Raw genomic sequence first — 15,461 nt, 5'->3', positions numbered from 1 at the left:
TTTATTATGTGTTGTCTTGAGATAAAGATAGAAAATGATCATTTTTATATATATATATATATATATATATATATATATTATTAGATCTCTAGATGGATCTTTTACCAATTATAAGAATTACCAACTAAAACCCATTAATTTGTTAATATGATTTTGTGATTGTATTTTAAAATATTTTCTTTACATTGTCATTCCTGATTTTTTAATACCCATAAAATTATTTAAGATTTAATTTATGTAAAAACTAATAGAGAACCTTAAGTTGAAAATTAAAGTTCATTTTCAAGAAATAACATTTTATAGGAAAAAATAGTATTAACATTGAACTTGGCAGCCACCTTAAACAACTTTGCCTGAGTTATATACACACACACACACATATAAATATATGTATATATGTATATATAATATAATATCAAACTCAGATATTTAGTTTTTCTATTGAAAATATCGATATTTTTTTAAAAGTGGAATTCGTAAGAACCACAGTACATTACCCCAAAAAAACGAGCTTATTACGGATAATGGTATCTTTGACTTTGTATCTCTAATAACCAATCGAATTATTCCGATAATTTCATAATTTCATAAAATAGAGAGAAACATAATTTCATATTTTTCGTTTCTTATATATATATATATATATATTGAAATTAGAGTATAATTTTTTCACCTCGTCTATCCTTCTTTAGCCATGACGATCTATTATTTTCTTAATTTTTTTTTAGAAATGCCATACTAAATTGGGATTATTCGGTCGTATAATAAAATCAATACAAGGATAAAAGAATCCAATCAAGGAAGAGGAACAAAGGCATACAAAATAAACATAAATATATATATATATACATATATAAATTGGATGGGAAACAATGGGACACACTTGGCGTTGCAGACAAAAGTGCCTAAAACACGCGAACATTCAGACATCTTTAGACCACATACCAAGCAGATAGATTTCTGAGAAGAAGAAGAAGAAGAAGAACTCGGGAGAAAAAAAAAGAAGCTGCGAGATTACAGTCAGCAAAAAAGAAGAAGCCGCGGAAGCTTTCGAAATTGAAAAAACAGGTTCTCTCTCCTTTTCTTAATGTGTCTTTTCTCCAATGGGATAATGTTAAGCTTGATTTGTTATTTTCTCTTCTTAGTTATTACCATTTATGTCCGGATTCTGTATGCTTAATTTGGTATAATGTACTTACTTGGCTCAGATTTCTTATCATTGAATGATCCTTTGGATTGCTGAAATCCGATTTTCTTCGTTTCCTGCAAAATTTCGGATCTATCCATTTCCAAGATGTGGTTTTTGGGGGTTTCATTACTTTCTGAATCAAGGTTTTAAAATTTTTGGATACTTTTGTTGTTTGTGATCTGATTCTGTGAATTGGGTTCCTGGATTTTCGGGATTTCGAGCTCATGGGTCTATAAATTTCGAGGTTGAGATCGTTAATCTGTGTTCACAATCGTTTTCAGATCGGTGCTCTTGCTTTGAAGATCCGAGATTCGGGTTAGCCTGAGCTAAATTCGTCGGACTCAGACAGAATCTGTCAAAATGGGTGGTTACTTGAATTTCAACAACTTCGGTAATGAGCCACCGGGAGACGTCGGCGGCGGCAGCGGAGGCGGAGGGATGAACAGACCGCCGGGTAATGTTCCGTTGAACCGACAAGGATCGATATACTCTTTGACATTCGACGAGTTTCAGTCAAGTTTGGGCAAAGATTTTGGGTCTATGAACATGGACGAGTTGCTCAAGAACATATGGAGTGCTGAAGAGACACAAGCCATGGCTTCCACTAGCGGCGTCGAAGCCGGCGCCGTCCGTGGTCAAGAGGGTTTGCAGAGGCAGGGCTCATTAACTTTGCCTCGAACCCTTAGCCAAAAGACGGTCGATGAAGTATGGAAAGATATCTCGAAGGACTACACGACTGCGACCGCGAGTAAAGACATCAACAATGGAACTGGAGGATCAGGCATGCCTCAGAGGCAACAGACTTTAGGGGAAATAACCTTAGAGGAGTTCTTGGTTCGAGCTGGGGTTGTCAGAGAGGAAACACAGGTTGGAGGAAAGGTTAACAATGGCGGATATTTCGGTGATACGTCCCATTCGGGTGGTAATAACTCGGGCTCGGTTCTCGGGTTTCAGCAGGCTTCGAGGGTTTCCGGTTTGATGGGCAATCTTGGACCAGAGAGTGGAAACCAAATGTCAGTGCAAAATTCTATCTTGCCTCTGAATGTTAATGGCGTTAGGTCATCAACTCAGCAGCAGCCCATCGTGCCAAAGCAACCAGGTTTTGGCTATGGAACACAAATGACATTACCGGGTGGTCAGATTAATAATAGTCATGGGATAAGAGGTGGTCTGATGGGAATTGCTGATCAGTGTCTCGGAGGAAATGCGGGATTGGTTCAAAGCTCTGGTTTAATGGTGGGTGGTGGCTTGGGCCTAGCTGGAGCCATGGGTGTTGGGGGAGTTTCTCCTGTTACTCCACTCTCATCAGATGGGATAGGGAAGAGTAATAATGGCGATACTTCATCAGTGTCACCTTCACCTTACATGTTTAGTGGCGGCGTTAGGGGTAGGAAGAGGAGCGGTGCCGTGGAAAAAGTCGTTGAGAGAAGGCAGAGAAGAATGATTAAGAACCGAGAATCAGCAGCAAGGTCACGGGCTCGAAAGCAGGTTCATATATATCTCTGCTTTCTTACATATATATATATATATGTATATATACACTGTTGGTTGTGTTTCAAGCTAAAGACAAAACTTCATGTAGAACTCTAACTGGGTTGGTTGGGTTAGTGTTAAGCAATAGTCTAAGTTGTCTCTTTGGACTAACCGAAGAGATCAATTCAAATTTTAGCACGTTTGCTACAATGAAGAACCGAAAATTTTCTTCTGCTAAATTTTGTAGTAGAAAACAAGATCATTGAAAGGAGTTTAATGGGAAATTATCAAAATTCTTGTGAACCTTGTGGTAGCTGAATGAAGTTTACAAGCGACACAGGTTGCCATTATTCAAATGTTCATGAATGATCATGGTAGAAAATGATTTTGAGCGCGGAAAAATGTAAAAAACAAAACATGTTTTTAAGAAATCCATGTCAATTTTCCTGTCTGTCTAGTTTTGTGTCTGTGGACTTTGATGCTTTCGAAACCGTGTAAGTTCTCTTCGTTGTATAGGCTTATACGATGGAGCTTGAAGCTGAAGTTGCAAAGCTGAAGGAAGAGAACCAGGAGCTAAGAAGGAAACAGGTAAACTGATGTTGTCTTTAGTTAATCAAATGGTTATTACATGATCATATCAGTTACATTCTCTTGTTGTCAACCCATATTTGCAGGCAGAGATGGTGGAGATGCAAAAGAATCAGGTAACCCTTTTCTCCTTCTGATACTTTCGTTAGCATCTTAATGGATTAATTCAATCACTTTAGAATTCAACCTCATAACCATCCATATCCTATTGATGCATCTTGAAACTGAGACTGTCTTTTCTAAATCACTAAATGGGCGAATACCATATGCCATGGTGCATCTTGGACCATTCTCGTTACGGTTTCTAGATATGGACGAGACCGAGCCATCGTTGTTAGCTCCAAAGTCGAGTCCTTTTTTCTTGACCTTTGACTTGAGGGTGTCTAAATAAACAGGCGAATGAGGTGAAGAATGTAAAAGGTGGACCCATGAAAAGGCTAAGGAGAACACAGACTGGACCTTGGTGAAGGTCAAGGATGATCAAAAGCTGAGAGACTCTCTTGATTAGGGGGTTTGTGTTGATTTTGCTAATCTTCTGTATATAACCAAACCAGCCAGAGAGAGAGAGAGAGAGAGATGATACTTATATTTATTTCGCATCCTTAGGTTTAGTGAAGAGTTTTCTTCCTTTATACTGTAACCTCTCTCTATACAAGTTCTTATACTATATATATATATATATATATATATATATATATTAGATATACATACCCGACATAGAATGGATTTTGCTTGTTTATGTTTCACCAAACTCAACTTATCTGGCCTCTTGTCTTAGTTATGGTTCAATTCGTTCAAGGTCTTCACCGTTTCAGGGGAAGTTCGTTATTTAACTGAAATGTACTCTTTGGAGGGTTCATGATGAAGATGATGATGATGATGATATATATATATATATATATATAAATACACACACTTCAATTTCAATATTTTCACTACCAACTGCAATTCCTTCACTATGACAAGTTTGTCGGATATTCCGTTTGCAAACAATGACTGTTTATAAATATCTCGAGGTTCTTCTACTGAATTTCAGCGTACAGAGAGTGGTGACTCACACAAGAGCCAACTGAGCCTTTCTCCTAGTGCGTAGTCTCTGTAGAAGTGTTTGCACTCTATGCTGCTGCCGATACAACGAGAGATGAGTCATGGTATCATCATTTTTAGGGCCATCACCACTGCTTTCACCATCTCGGCCGGCTAAAAATGGTGACATCTCTGGTAAGATATCGATTCCAGCCAAATGCTGCGCCCATTTGTACGGCCTTGAAGCTCTGCTCTCGTCAAATGCCCGACCATCACCAAGAATGAGCTTTGCCGACTGCATCATCATCATCATTATGTCATAGACAATCGAGCATGGAATTCGAGAGAAAAATATTGCATAAATGGAAGAGCTGTGGATAATAAAGTGACAGGAAACACCCATTTACCTGATGAGGAGGCTCAAGGCCCGCGTCATCTGGAAATAAGTTGCTCAAGATATCATCACTCTCAGACCCATCCCGAGAACCTTCAGTGCTGACACAAATGACATTCAAATTCAACAAGTACTCAAACTTGAGCACGACAAGTTTTCGGGATTTGGGATCGGGAATCTCATCGTCATAAATGTGGAGGAGGATTTCAAGAGGGTGAACTTGATATAATCCTGCCTGATCAGAACCCTGATTGCCGCTAAGTTTCTTTGGCCGTTTCCTTCTCCTTTGTCCATCATCATCATCATCATCATCATCCAACCAGGTACTCTCTGTACTATTGGACATACCTGAAATATTAACACAAATCAGCACCTATTTTCTTTTTCATTCTTTTTTTTTTGTTTCGGAGTAGCACCGGATAACAAGGTTTTATCACAAGAACTTGCCCGGATCCTTATTAGCTTGTTGCCGAACATAAGATTGAGTATCCTTGAGGCTCCCAACTATCTCCAGATCAATGCTTTCTTCAAAAGCTTCCTTTTGCGCCACGAGCTGCGAGTATATTACATAAAGCGGCGGAGGAAGCAGCTCAGCTAGATGATGATGATGCTTCATTTTCTTTGTGTCCTGCAAACCGAACTGGTTCTGTACTGGCAGAGATGCTTTCTTTAGAGACTTGAGGTGGGAAGGAAGACTCGACAAGAACTTCTTCCGGTCTGAAATAGTTTCCAGTAAACTCTTCTTCTGTTGTTCTAACCTTGCTCGAAGCTTGCATAAGTCTTTGCGCTGAATCACACAACATATATCACCTCTCAGATATTTCATCACTTGCAAAATCAAATATTGCAACAAGTAGAAATGAATCACATCAAAAACTCAGATTCTCAGTATCTTATAAAGCAAGAATTTCCAGAGCAAGAAAACACAGGTCGGCAAAAACAAAGCACAACTCCACATCCTAATGTTCTTCCATTCGGAATACGACCAGACAGGAGAGACGCCATTCTATGCCAGAACATGATAATATCAAAAGTTTCAAGGGCAATCAGTGATGATGATGCTGAATCAAGTCACCTGATGGAGCTCAAAATTTAGTCTCTTAAGCATCATATCATGGGAACTATCATTGGACAGTGTAGGACACTTGATTGAGTCAGGAGCATCCCGGAAGAACTCCTCTTCGGGAACAAGATCGATGTCGGGATACTTGGACTCGAAATCTCTTCGACCCTTAATGGCTTTGACGTAATGACTCTTCTCGTACGTCAGATTGTGAAGCTGCAATGTCGTGAAATCCACCGGCGCATTCGCTCGCTCCGTCTCCGCCTTAACTCGTTCTTCCTCCATCATAATCAAACGATTCGCCTGAGGTGAACAAGACAAAACCAAACCCTAGGTTCCAGACATGAGAAATAGGAGAAGTTGGAGAGAGCCCGAGACGTCGGTGGATCGAACCTGACGAAGATTGACGAAGTTGAGGAACATATTCGTGAGGAGCTCACGAATCTCGGACTTTGGCTTTCCTTCCCTCTTGATGGAGAGCATTTTCGCGACGATTTCCCCCGCGGAGGATTTGCTCTCTCGGAGCAACACGTAGGGCGATTTCTCCGCCTTGGCCGGTGAAACCACAGTCTCCGAACTCGGAGCTTCCTCCTCCGTCACAACTCCTTCCTCAAACTCGCCGCCCTCCATAGCCTTCCGTTTTCGCGCTCCGTACCTTGCTTCACCTCCGAGTTCTACCAGAGACGGATGCAGGATTGAGAAAATTCTTCATAGCCTTCCTCCATGTCTTTAGACCAATTCGCCCAAAATCGAAATCGAACTGGAGTCAAGAAGACAAGACGGGCCGGACTGGCCCATTCTATCCCGGTTCATAAATTGTATTGGGCTTTTTCTTCAAAATGGAAAAATGATTTAATAAGCATATCATTCACTCAGGACGACGCCGTATTCAGTGAATACCGAAGCTCTGGTTTATTTTTTGGGGGGGGGGGGGTTCATGCACGAGAAATATATAGCAGATTCAACTTGGAAATCTTTAGATGAACTTGCCCGTAGTCAAGATGGTTATATATCTGACATGATTACGTTTTGGGAAGCTTTTGATGATACTTCATCTAGTTCTGCTAGAAATAAGAATATCATTTCGCAGTTTGAGTTTCATTATTCAAGTAATTCTCATCTTTTTCTGTCCGCAACATTTGTGGGGACAGGATCGAGATCACAGGGGCATTTCGAGCTGTACAGATTTAGATCCAAACAAGCTTTCAACAGGGAGAAGGCACAGTCGGAACTCTAGAGAACTTTCGAAGTGGAAGACGAAGGTTCAGCTGTCAGAGCTCTGGGCTCTCTCCTCAAGCTTACTGAAGTTCATCTATGGTTTCACCCTCTCCCTTTTTCTTTCTTCGTTATTTTCAGAAAAAGGGTTGTCGGAATTTAGGTCTTTGCGTTCGAATTTCAAGTGTTTTGCTCTCTGATCCTTGTAAAACTTATGCTTCTCCTCTGTTTGATTTTATCAGGGCAGATGGATCGGAGGAGATTCGTGTAATTCCCGTCCGCCATGGACGCAGCAGTGTAGGCGTTCTTTTTTTTTTGTCGCGTTTTTCTGATAGCTAGGAAACTGGGTTCTTCTTTTCCCATCAATTTAATTTTAATTTATATGTTGTCGGAAATGCAGAGTTTACAAGAGAAGAATCTTGATGCCAGTCCAAATGATCTGTCCGAAATCACTGGTATGTATTTACATTTGAGTTCATCTTTTCAACTCTTGGAGTTTTGATCAAAGTTTGCGCTTTTATGATTGACAGATTACTGAAGTTGTGTTTTTTTTTGCCTTTTTTTTTTGTTCTTGGGTTTTATGTTTCTTTCAAGGATTGGTTATTGAATTTTGTACCTTTGTTTGCATTGTTTTTTGTTTAAGACGTCATGTCCGAGGAGGTTGAATTGGTAAAAGAGATGAAGGATCTGGGTCTTCCTCTTTCCTTTCAGACAAACAAGGAGGTAAATTTCTCTTTTTACGAGAATTTGGGACTTGGTTTACTTGGTTGTTTGGTTGCTGAGAATTCCGGAATTTATGCAGTGGAAGAATAAGGCAAGAGGACAACAAAAGAAAGGCTCTAACTTGAAGTCAGCCTCGGGTAGGACAGAAGTCATGGATGAATTGCCTGACCCTTTAGCAAGTAAGGTAGAGAGTGAATCTTTGGCTGTCAAGTCAACGTCGTGCCAAATTGCATCATCTTACTATGATGTTGCATTGGATGCCAACTATTTGCAGGGGCTTGCTGGTGAAGAACGAAACAGGGATCATCCAGACCAGCTTTCATGTTGCGGTAGAAGTGCTGATGTTGTGTTCAATGAAGCTTCTCATTCCGGTTCTTCTGTTTCCATGGATGTTTTGTTGGAAGAAGGCAAGGATGTCGCATCCAACCTGAAATCTATGGCTGATATTTGTTCAATATCTTGTTTGAATTCTGGTTCTAGTAATGGAGACACGGAAGCTGGCAAATCATGCGAGGCAAACACTTTTGTCCAGACAACCTCATTCGATGTCCATCTTGGAATTATAGAGGAAACCCGCTTGAAAACTGATACTGAAAACTCAACATTCTCAGAATCAACAACGAATTCTGCGAGTTTGGCGTCTCTTTCCTATGATTGCAATGGTGATTTTGGGGAGTGGAAGGTTTACTGGGATTCCTTTTACAGGCAAAATTACTTTTACAATGTTAAAACACAAGAGTCAACATGGCTGCCACCACCAGGGACGACACATCTGAACAAAATCGGTCAAGAGTTGGCTGAACATGATGACTGCAGCCCACTTTGTCCTTCCGATGGAATCACTTCTGGTGTCGAGACAACGAAGAAGCCACACGATGAACTCATTGTTGAAATGAAAATTTCCTCGGATGTTCCAGTTCGAGACTTAGATGAATCCGGTGGAGCAGAGAATCTAGAGGAAGTTGGCAGGTATTACAGTTCACTGTTACATGGTCCTTTTTTCCGTTGTTGTTTTTATCATGCTACTCAAGTATTCTTTGTGAGAGATTGAAGGCCCACATCTTTTGTAAGTTCTTCTAATTTTAGCCTGTGAGTTCTGAAAAGTCATGCAAATCTTAACAAGAAATCCCGAATCTTGATATACAGATGTATTTTGGCAGTGTTAGCATTCAGATTTGTTTCAGTACGAAGCTTTTGGTTTATGTTAATATCTCAAAATGTCATTTATATGAAAATAGTCGAAATGCCAGTATGCTGACAAAGCCTGGTCTTTATTTATATCTTTCTTGGTTGCAGTTTAAATGATACATCCGAAGCAATATCATATAAAAATCCATATTTGGAAATTTATGGTCTTGAGGAAGAGAGGAAGGATATAGAGCTTGGCAATTCCATCAGAAAGGAAAGGAAAAGGACAAGAAAGACTCGAGCCAAGAAGACGTTGTCCACTTCAAACATAGGTTTTCTCTAAGTAACCATGCCATATGTTAACATTCAAGTTTCCAGCTGTAGCCGGTCTTGTTACAATCTGTTAAATATTTCTGTGAGCAGAGATTCAATCTAAAGGGATTCTCGAGGAATATTCCGCAAACATTGGCAAGTATTGGTGCCAAAGGTACCTCCTTTTCTCCAGGTTTGACGAAGGTATCAAAATGGACGAGGAAGGATGGTTTTCTGTTACTCCGGAACTTATAGCTAAACATCATGCAACCCGCTGCAAAGGAGGCTTAATCATTGACTGTTTCACCGGAGTTGGGGGAAACGCTATCCAGTTCGCATTGAGGTGAGCTTCATTTCTGAGTATATAAAATATATTTTTTTCCGGGCGATTTCTAGTTCATTGATCTGTTATCTTGATTGTAGAATTCGAATTTAACCAAGATTTATTTACCCGCAAGTAGCATTTTGCACATTCTTGGAAACTTGCCCTTTTGGTTTATTCAGGCATACATGCAGTAGATAAATAAGTGATGTCTTTTTCTTCAAGGACCTCACTCTCTTTGATTCTCTGCTGTGTCATATAATAGGAGTAACTATGTGATTGCAATTGACGTGGATCCAGAGAAACTCGATTTAGCGCGCCATAATGCCAACATCTACGGAGTTGTGGATAAAATAGATTTTGTAAAAGGGGACTTCTTTCGGTTGGCACATACGTTGAAGGTAAAGCCTTTCCTTCATAAGTACCACCAGTGTATTACAATAAAAATGTAGTATATAGCGGTTTATTCTGTTTCAACCCAATTCAGAGACTGCAAATCTCAAGATTTTCTCCTGTAGCCCATTGATAAACTAATATACCTTGCTCATATTCACATCACATCTCCTGTTTGGAAGTAATTTTCCCTGGAATCTTGACCTTACTCAATCATGGTGGTTATTTCCGGTCTTTATGTCCTGTCACAATCCTTCTTCTAATATGCAGGCAGACACTGTCTTCTTATCTCCTCCTTGGGGTGGCCCTGATTATGCCAAAGCACGTACTTACGATATCAAGACAATGTTGAAACCTCGTGATGGGTATGTCTCTTCTGTCGATAGTTATATATATGACTAAGTTTTCTGCTTCTCTCCATTCGGTATAACACTAAATATAATGTTCTTGTTTGGTGCAGATTGTTTCTATTCAATTCAGCGAAGAACATCGCATCGACTGTTGTCATGTTTCTCCCGAGAAATGTCGATCTAAATCAACTGGCGGAGCTAGCCCTATCATCTTATCCTTCATGGTCACTCGAGGCAAGTGTCTGAAACCTTATCCTTTTTTCCTTTCTGACCTGTTTTTTCCTGTTGCCAAGCAATGTAAACATCGGCTAGATTCAGGTGCTCACTGAAATCGCAGTTAATATAACTTCGAAGGACCATGATTCAGAGAAAAAAAAAATCTTGCTCCATTGTTGAAGAAGATAGCATTAACAATGGCTTCTTCCATTAGCGACCCTTTGAGATATGGTTCTTGAATTTTCTAGTCAAGTTTTCGGATGGATTCGTGGCTTCCCCCTATCAATGGTTCTCAATGTTATCAGGTGGAGAAGAACTATTTAAATGGCAGGCTGAAGGCGATAACTGCGTACTTCAGACAACAAGATGCTGACCGCAAGACACAGAGTTCCATGCAAGAACATGGGTGAATGAGTGTGAATACAAGCAGAACTTCATCTGCAGACTGCAGTTAATGCCAAAGACTTGGTTATCAAGCGTGTCAAAAAGATAATTTCTGATCATTTGTGTGTGCATATATTTAAGATAACTATTTCATGGTGAAAATTTATGTATTAGTTTATTACATTATTGTGTTCTATATATTTACAAAAAAATATTCAAAATTATTGAATGCTATATATAAAGGGTTTTCAGAAAACAAAAAGAGAAAAGACCGTACAAGGAGGGAAAGAAGAAAAATAAATAAAATACAAGACGACGAAAGAGAAAAATATATTAAAGAAATGTTACAAAAGATTCCGTAAAATGTCGTCTCTTTCATCGCTGTTCGTTCACACTCTCCTGGTCAAAACTCTCAAAACTCTCTCTCTCTCTCTCTCCCTCTCTCCCTCTCTCTCTCTCTCTCTCTCTCTGTTCAACAGTCTCTCTCTCACTGAGTCAAAGACAATTAATTCTTTGTTTCAGGAGAGATTCGCAAAACCAAATTACCACCAAGATTCTCTCTCTCTCTCTCTCGCGCTTCCTCGATCGCTCTGCAGCTGGAATGCGAAGGACGGTCAGTAGAAGTAGCTGAACAAGGAACACGATACAATGCCGTCGGAGCCGGCGTACCAGGTCCACCGAGCGGTGAGATCTGCGGAGGCCTCTGGCGGAGGTATTCGTGACGCGAGCCCTGACTCCTTGATCCTCACGCCGGAATCCAATCTCAGCCTCTTCTCCTCCGCCTCCGCCTCCGTTGATCGCTGCTCTTTTGCCTCCGATTCTCATGACCGCGACTCTCTCGTCTCCGATTTCTCCATGGTACGCCATTGCTGTGTTACCTAAGAAAAATCGTAGCTCATGTAGAGTTCCGATGCACAATGTATCATGAAATGTGCGCTTATATTTGACTGAGTCGAACATCTGAGAATCATGCAAGTGTGCTGCGTGATTCCATCGCACGTCATTCTGGATGAATTAGAAGCAGATTTGCGTTTTCTGTTTGCTCTCCATTCCAAGCATGTTCGAGAACGTGTTACGTGTAGGTTTTCTGGAAATCTGGAGGAGAATTGTGGATGACGACCTGGGACAATTAAACCTTTTCCACTTAATTTTTCGATTCAATTGCTAAGCGTTACGTGTAGGTTTCACCGTTCGGCTTGGGCTTTTCAGTTCTAGATACTGGCCTTGTCGCGAAACGAAGTTTCATGCACGAGAAATATATAGCAGATTCAACTTGGAAATCTTTAGATGAACTTGCCCGTAGTCAAGATGGTTATATATCTGACATGATTACGTTTTGGGAAGCTTTTGATGATACTTCATCTAGTTCTGCTAGAAATAAGAATATCATTTCGCAGTTTGAGTTTCATTATTCAAGTAATTCTCATCTTTTTCTGTCCGCAACATTTGTGGGGACAGGATCGAGATCACAGGGGCATTTCGAGCTGTACAGATTTAGATCCAAACAAGCTTTCAACAGGGAGAAGGCACAGTCGGAACTCTAGAAAGGCAGACAAAGTGAAAGGTACAGCTAGTGATAAAAGTTGAAATAATGGGCACAAGACAACAAGAACATGACCAAAAAGGGTCAATCATGTCTTGGAATTTCAAATTTAAGCTCACAAACTCCTTTGTGTGTTTTTTTTTTCTTCATCTGCGAGCAGTGCAGAAAGAAGATAACGAGGTCATAGAAGAGGAGAGCCAGCACTTGGATTCAGCAAGGAGCTCCTTCTCTTTAGCCCTTAAAGGTGAGACAACTTTTTAAAGTTTTAGCTGCGTTAACTTGGAATAGTATTTTGAATTTTGACCGGAATCTCAAGATCTTTACAGAATGTCAGGCTAGGAGATCCAGACCCGGAGCTCTGGTGAAGAGGCTTGATAGGCAAAAATCTCCTTCTCTGGATCTCAATAATGTCACCTCTTCCTCCCCACGACTGGTAACTGTAAAGAGAAACTCGGTTTTGACAAAGAAATCCAGTGCATTTCCTAGCCCAGGAACTCCGACATATCTGCACGGTAGCATTGCAATGCCAAAGGGTTGGAGCTCAGAACGAGTACCCTCACGCTCAAATGGGGAAAGAAGCCAAGCCAATACTGCATTCATGCCTTTATACAGTGGCAAAACGCTACCTTCGAAATGGGAAGATGCGGAGAGATGGATATTTAGTCCTGTTGCTCGGGATGGAGTCGTTAGAAATTCATTTGCGGTGTCACATGAAAGGCGACCTAAATCAAAGAGTGGCCCGTTAGGGCCTCCAGGACTTGCTTATTATTCATTGTATTCTCCTGCTCTTCCAATGGGGGGCAGTTTCATGGTGGGCTCTCCATTTTCGGCTCGGGCGGTCGCTGCAGATGGACAATCTGGTGGCTCTGGTGTAGCCTTTCCTTCAACAATAGATCCATGTATAGCTAGATCAATTAGTATTAATGGCTGCTCTGAGACTCTCGCACCCACTCTGTTTCCATTCCAAGGTATATGCTCATCAATCTTGCTGCATTATGTTTTCATGTACTAACTTTTGTTTAGAACTTTGTCATTGGTAGTCAGAAATATATACATACATGTATAATTAGTGGAAAATAATCGTTTGTGCTATGGCCATGGGCATATAATCTTATTAATTGGTGGACAAAATCCTCATGCAGCAATGCACTATCCATTATGACCTAATAATTTCTTAGTAATGTTAATTGTTATTGACTTTAAACTTTTGCTGATCTGTTTCTCGCCATTTCGTTACCCATATGTACAGATGACATCCTTGACAATATTAAGGATGATGCCACCAATCCTCATGCTGCATCAAGAAGGGATATGGCAACCCAGATGAGCCCGGAGGGAAGCGTCCACTTATCCCCTGAGAGAAGATCTTCGTTCTCTCCTACCTCTCCACCGGAACTACCTATTATGGAAATACTGAACAGTCATTCCACGAGGTCAGAAAAAGATGTGCAGGTTGATGGAAAAGTCATTGTGACTCGTTGGTCAAGGAAGCGCAGAGCTCTGCACAATGGAAAGAGCACAGGAATGCGGGAAAACTTGAGTGAAAATGCCATTGATACTCACGGTTTGACATGGTAAGTCTGAGATATTCGAGAGTCGTTCCACTTTCTTTCTACAGATGAATGGTTGTGCTTATAGTATATCCTAGCACATAACGTAAATTTTTATTCATGTATATATTATTATCTTGATTCTGAAAAACGAAATCAACCACAGGAAGCCTAGTTTTCGGTGCTCTAATCCTTGAATTCCGAATCATATCGCATCTTTTCATACACAACAAGAAATAAATTCACCAATCTGAAAGGGCATTTTGATTGAACATCATGTTTTTGCAGGGCCAAAAGAGAGGAAGCTAGAATCAGTGCATGGGAAAATTTACAAAAAGCCAAAGCTGAGGCAGCAATAAGAAAACTGGAGGTCCTCTCTTCTCTTTCTGTTACATACCCATATGACACAATGACTGAAACTTTTTTTGTTAAAGCACAATGACTGAAACTTGAGACATCAAAACAAATTTGTATCTTTGCTCCTTGATTGCGTTTGGTTGCTCGAGAGCTTGTGGAAGTAAACAATGAATTTGGCTGGTGGAACAACTAAACATATGCTTGTGTGAAAGTTCTGACAGAGGCTGTTGGAATGTTTTCCAGATGAAGTTGGAAAAAAAAAGAACATCGTCGACGGAAAAGATCATGAAAAAGCTGAGATCGGCTCAAAAGAGAGCCCAGGGTATGCGGAACTCGATATTAACAAATCATGGTCAACAATGTCCAAGTACAACATCCCGCAAGGTCGTGTCTTTCAGAAGAAGAACTCGGAAGATTGTTTCCATTACTGCTTGCTTTACCTGCTCTGCACTATAATGCTTCTTTCTTCAAGCCTCTACGGTAACTTTCACATACTTTTCAACATTACACTAATATCTGGCCTTTGTGTTCTCCTCTTTATCTAACTGTTAGCTAAAGACAATTTCTCTAACCTTTTCAGTCATAGAGGAAGCATGGTTATATACGATTGAGAAGAAAACATTATTGTGACAGGGTTTTGTTCGCCTTTTCTTGTTACTAGGTTAAGTACATGACCCCCTGCGGTGTGCAATACAAGCAGCAGGAGACGGCGATGAGGTGTGGATGCGATCTTTCGTAAAAAAGAATAAAAGAAAAAAGAAAAATCGCTCCTACCACGATCAAGCTCTCGAATCCTGTAATCCCCCGGGGATCAATCCACCCCTTTCAATCCTTTTTTCCCCGGGTAATCAGACTCATTGATTCTCCTGGCGTTAGAGGTGATTTGATCCTTGGACAGCTGAGAGAGCGCGTGCCCAAGGCTCAACCGAGCCGTTTATCCCGGTGGTAGCAGTAGTCGAGACTCGAGTTTTACACATTTTCCATATGCTTCATCTGTAGTGTAACGTTCGTTTTTCTTTTTCAGCTTTGGTTGTTCATTTGAACTCATAATCAAAATGTTCACGTTACTATACTCACGCTTGGACTTACGGTAGAAATGTTTGGTCTTTGGAACAGACGCCCAAACCGTTGTAGTGAAAGAGAAATCGCATGCTTGGTGGAAGCATCGGACAGTGACATATCTCATGGTACTTAAATTTAGTTTTGGGTTCTATGAATGAATTATTAAAAAAAAA

At 40.4% G+C, this 15,461-nt stretch overlaps 4 protein-coding genes across 5 annotated transcripts; 3 read left to right on the top strand and 1 right to left on the bottom strand.

The window, feature by feature from the left end:
* The first annotated feature begins 1,025 nt into the window (after positions 1-1,025).
* LOC104812572 (ABSCISIC ACID-INSENSITIVE 5-like protein 5) lies at positions 1,026-4,027 on the top strand. 2 transcript variants are annotated; one of them, XM_010539814.1, is made up of 5 exons: positions 1,026-1,068; positions 1,471-2,677; positions 3,179-3,250; positions 3,337-3,366; positions 3,646-4,027. In XM_010539814.1, exons 2-5 carry the CDS (start codon positions 1,550-1,552, stop codon positions 3,715-3,717), a joined length of 1,302 nt encoding a protein of 433 aa, XP_010538116.1. In that variant the 5' UTR covers positions 1,026-1,068; positions 1,471-1,549; the 3' UTR covers positions 3,718-4,027. The 2 variants fall into 2 exon arrangements, with proteins under 2 accessions (XP_010538116.1, XP_010538117.1); XM_010539815.2 differs by lacking the exon at positions 1,026-1,068 and adding an exon at positions 1,167-1,332.
* A 139-nt stretch (positions 4,028-4,166) lies between these two features.
* Positions 4,167-6,465, bottom strand: LOC104812571 (THO complex subunit 5B). Its single transcript, XM_010539812.1, has 5 exons — positions 6,127-6,465; positions 5,746-6,036; positions 5,118-5,457; positions 4,684-5,018; positions 4,167-4,571 (listed from the first exon to the last, which is right to left on the bottom strand). The coding sequence occupies exons 1-5, from the start codon at positions 6,361-6,363 to the stop codon at positions 4,305-4,307; spliced, it is 1,470 nt and encodes a 489-aa protein (XP_010538114.1). The 5' UTR covers positions 6,364-6,465; the 3' UTR covers positions 4,167-4,304.
* Positions 6,466-7,757: 1,292 nt separating this feature from the next.
* Positions 7,758-10,957, top strand: LOC104813228 (trimethylguanosine synthase). Its single transcript, XM_019202425.1, has 8 exons — positions 7,758-7,850; positions 7,946-8,640; positions 8,968-9,131; positions 9,223-9,454; positions 9,699-9,834; positions 10,097-10,191; positions 10,287-10,410; positions 10,698-10,957. The coding sequence occupies exons 2-8, from the start codon at positions 8,057-8,059 to the stop codon at positions 10,800-10,802; spliced, it is 1,440 nt and encodes a 479-aa protein (XP_019057970.1). The 5' UTR covers positions 7,758-7,850; positions 7,946-8,056; the 3' UTR covers positions 10,803-10,957.
* Positions 10,958-11,194: 237 nt separating this feature from the next.
* LOC104812570 lies at positions 11,195-15,298 on the top strand. The gene is made up of 8 exons (XM_010539811.2): positions 11,195-11,634; positions 12,235-12,340; positions 12,480-12,563; positions 12,646-13,287; positions 13,569-13,893; positions 14,158-14,239; positions 14,470-14,706; positions 14,888-15,298. Exons 1-7 carry the CDS (start codon positions 11,425-11,427, stop codon positions 14,680-14,682), a joined length of 1,662 nt encoding a protein of 553 aa, XP_010538113.1. The 5' UTR covers positions 11,195-11,424; the 3' UTR covers positions 14,683-14,706; positions 14,888-15,298.
* The last annotated feature ends 163 nt before the right edge of the window (positions 15,299-15,461 follow it).

Source organism: Tarenaya hassleriana, unplaced genomic scaffold (assembly GCF_000463585.1).
Source record: "Tarenaya hassleriana unplaced genomic scaffold, ASM46358v1 Cleome2, whole genome shotgun sequence".
Lineage (NCBI taxonomy): Eukaryota > Viridiplantae > Streptophyta > Magnoliopsida > Brassicales > Cleomaceae > Tarenaya > Tarenaya hassleriana.
The sequence above is the reverse complement of the archived record's forward strand: the minus strand, read 5'-3'. Positions and strand labels throughout refer to the sequence as shown.

Coding starts and splice junctions, on each gene's coding strand:
- LOC104812572 (XM_010539814.1), top strand. CDS start 1,550: ATGGGTGGTTACTTGAATTTCAACAACTTCGGTAATGAGCCACCGGGA. Junction 2,678..3,178: donor GGTCACGGGCTCGAAAGCAG/GTTCATATATAT, acceptor TTCGTTGTATAG/GCTTATACGATGGAGCTTGA. Junction 3,367..3,645: donor TGGAGATGCAAAAGAATCAG/GTAACCCTTTTC, acceptor CTAAATAAACAG/GCGAATGAGGTGAAGAATGT.
- LOC104812571 (XM_010539812.1), bottom strand. CDS start 6,363: ATGGAGGGCGGCGAGTTTGAGGAAGGAGTTGTGACGGAGGAGGAAGCT. Junction 5,019..5,117: donor ACAAGCTAATAAGGATCCGG/GCAAGTTCTTGT, acceptor TTAATATTTCAG/GTATGTCCAATAGTACAGAG. Junction 4,572..4,683: donor GCCTTGAGCCTCCTCATCAG/GTAAATGGGTGT, acceptor ATGATGATGCAG/TCGGCAAAGCTCATTCTTGG.
- LOC104813228 (XM_019202425.1), top strand. CDS start 8,057: ATGGATGTTTTGTTGGAAGAAGGCAAGGATGTCGCATCCAACCTGAAA. Junction 8,641..8,967: donor AATCTAGAGGAAGTTGGCAG/GTATTACAGTTC, acceptor TCTTGGTTGCAG/TTTAAATGATACATCCGAAG. Junction 10,411..10,697: donor ATCCTTCATGGTCACTCGAG/GCAAGTGTCTGA, acceptor CAATGTTATCAG/GTGGAGAAGAACTATTTAAA.
- LOC104812570 (XM_010539811.2), top strand. CDS start 11,425: ATGCCGTCGGAGCCGGCGTACCAGGTCCACCGAGCGGTGAGATCTGCG. Junction 12,564..12,645: donor CTTCTCTTTAGCCCTTAAAG/GTGAGACAACTT, acceptor AGATCTTTACAG/AATGTCAGGCTAGGAGATCC. Junction 13,288..13,568: donor CACTCTGTTTCCATTCCAAG/GTATATGCTCAT, acceptor CCATATGTACAG/ATGACATCCTTGACAATATT.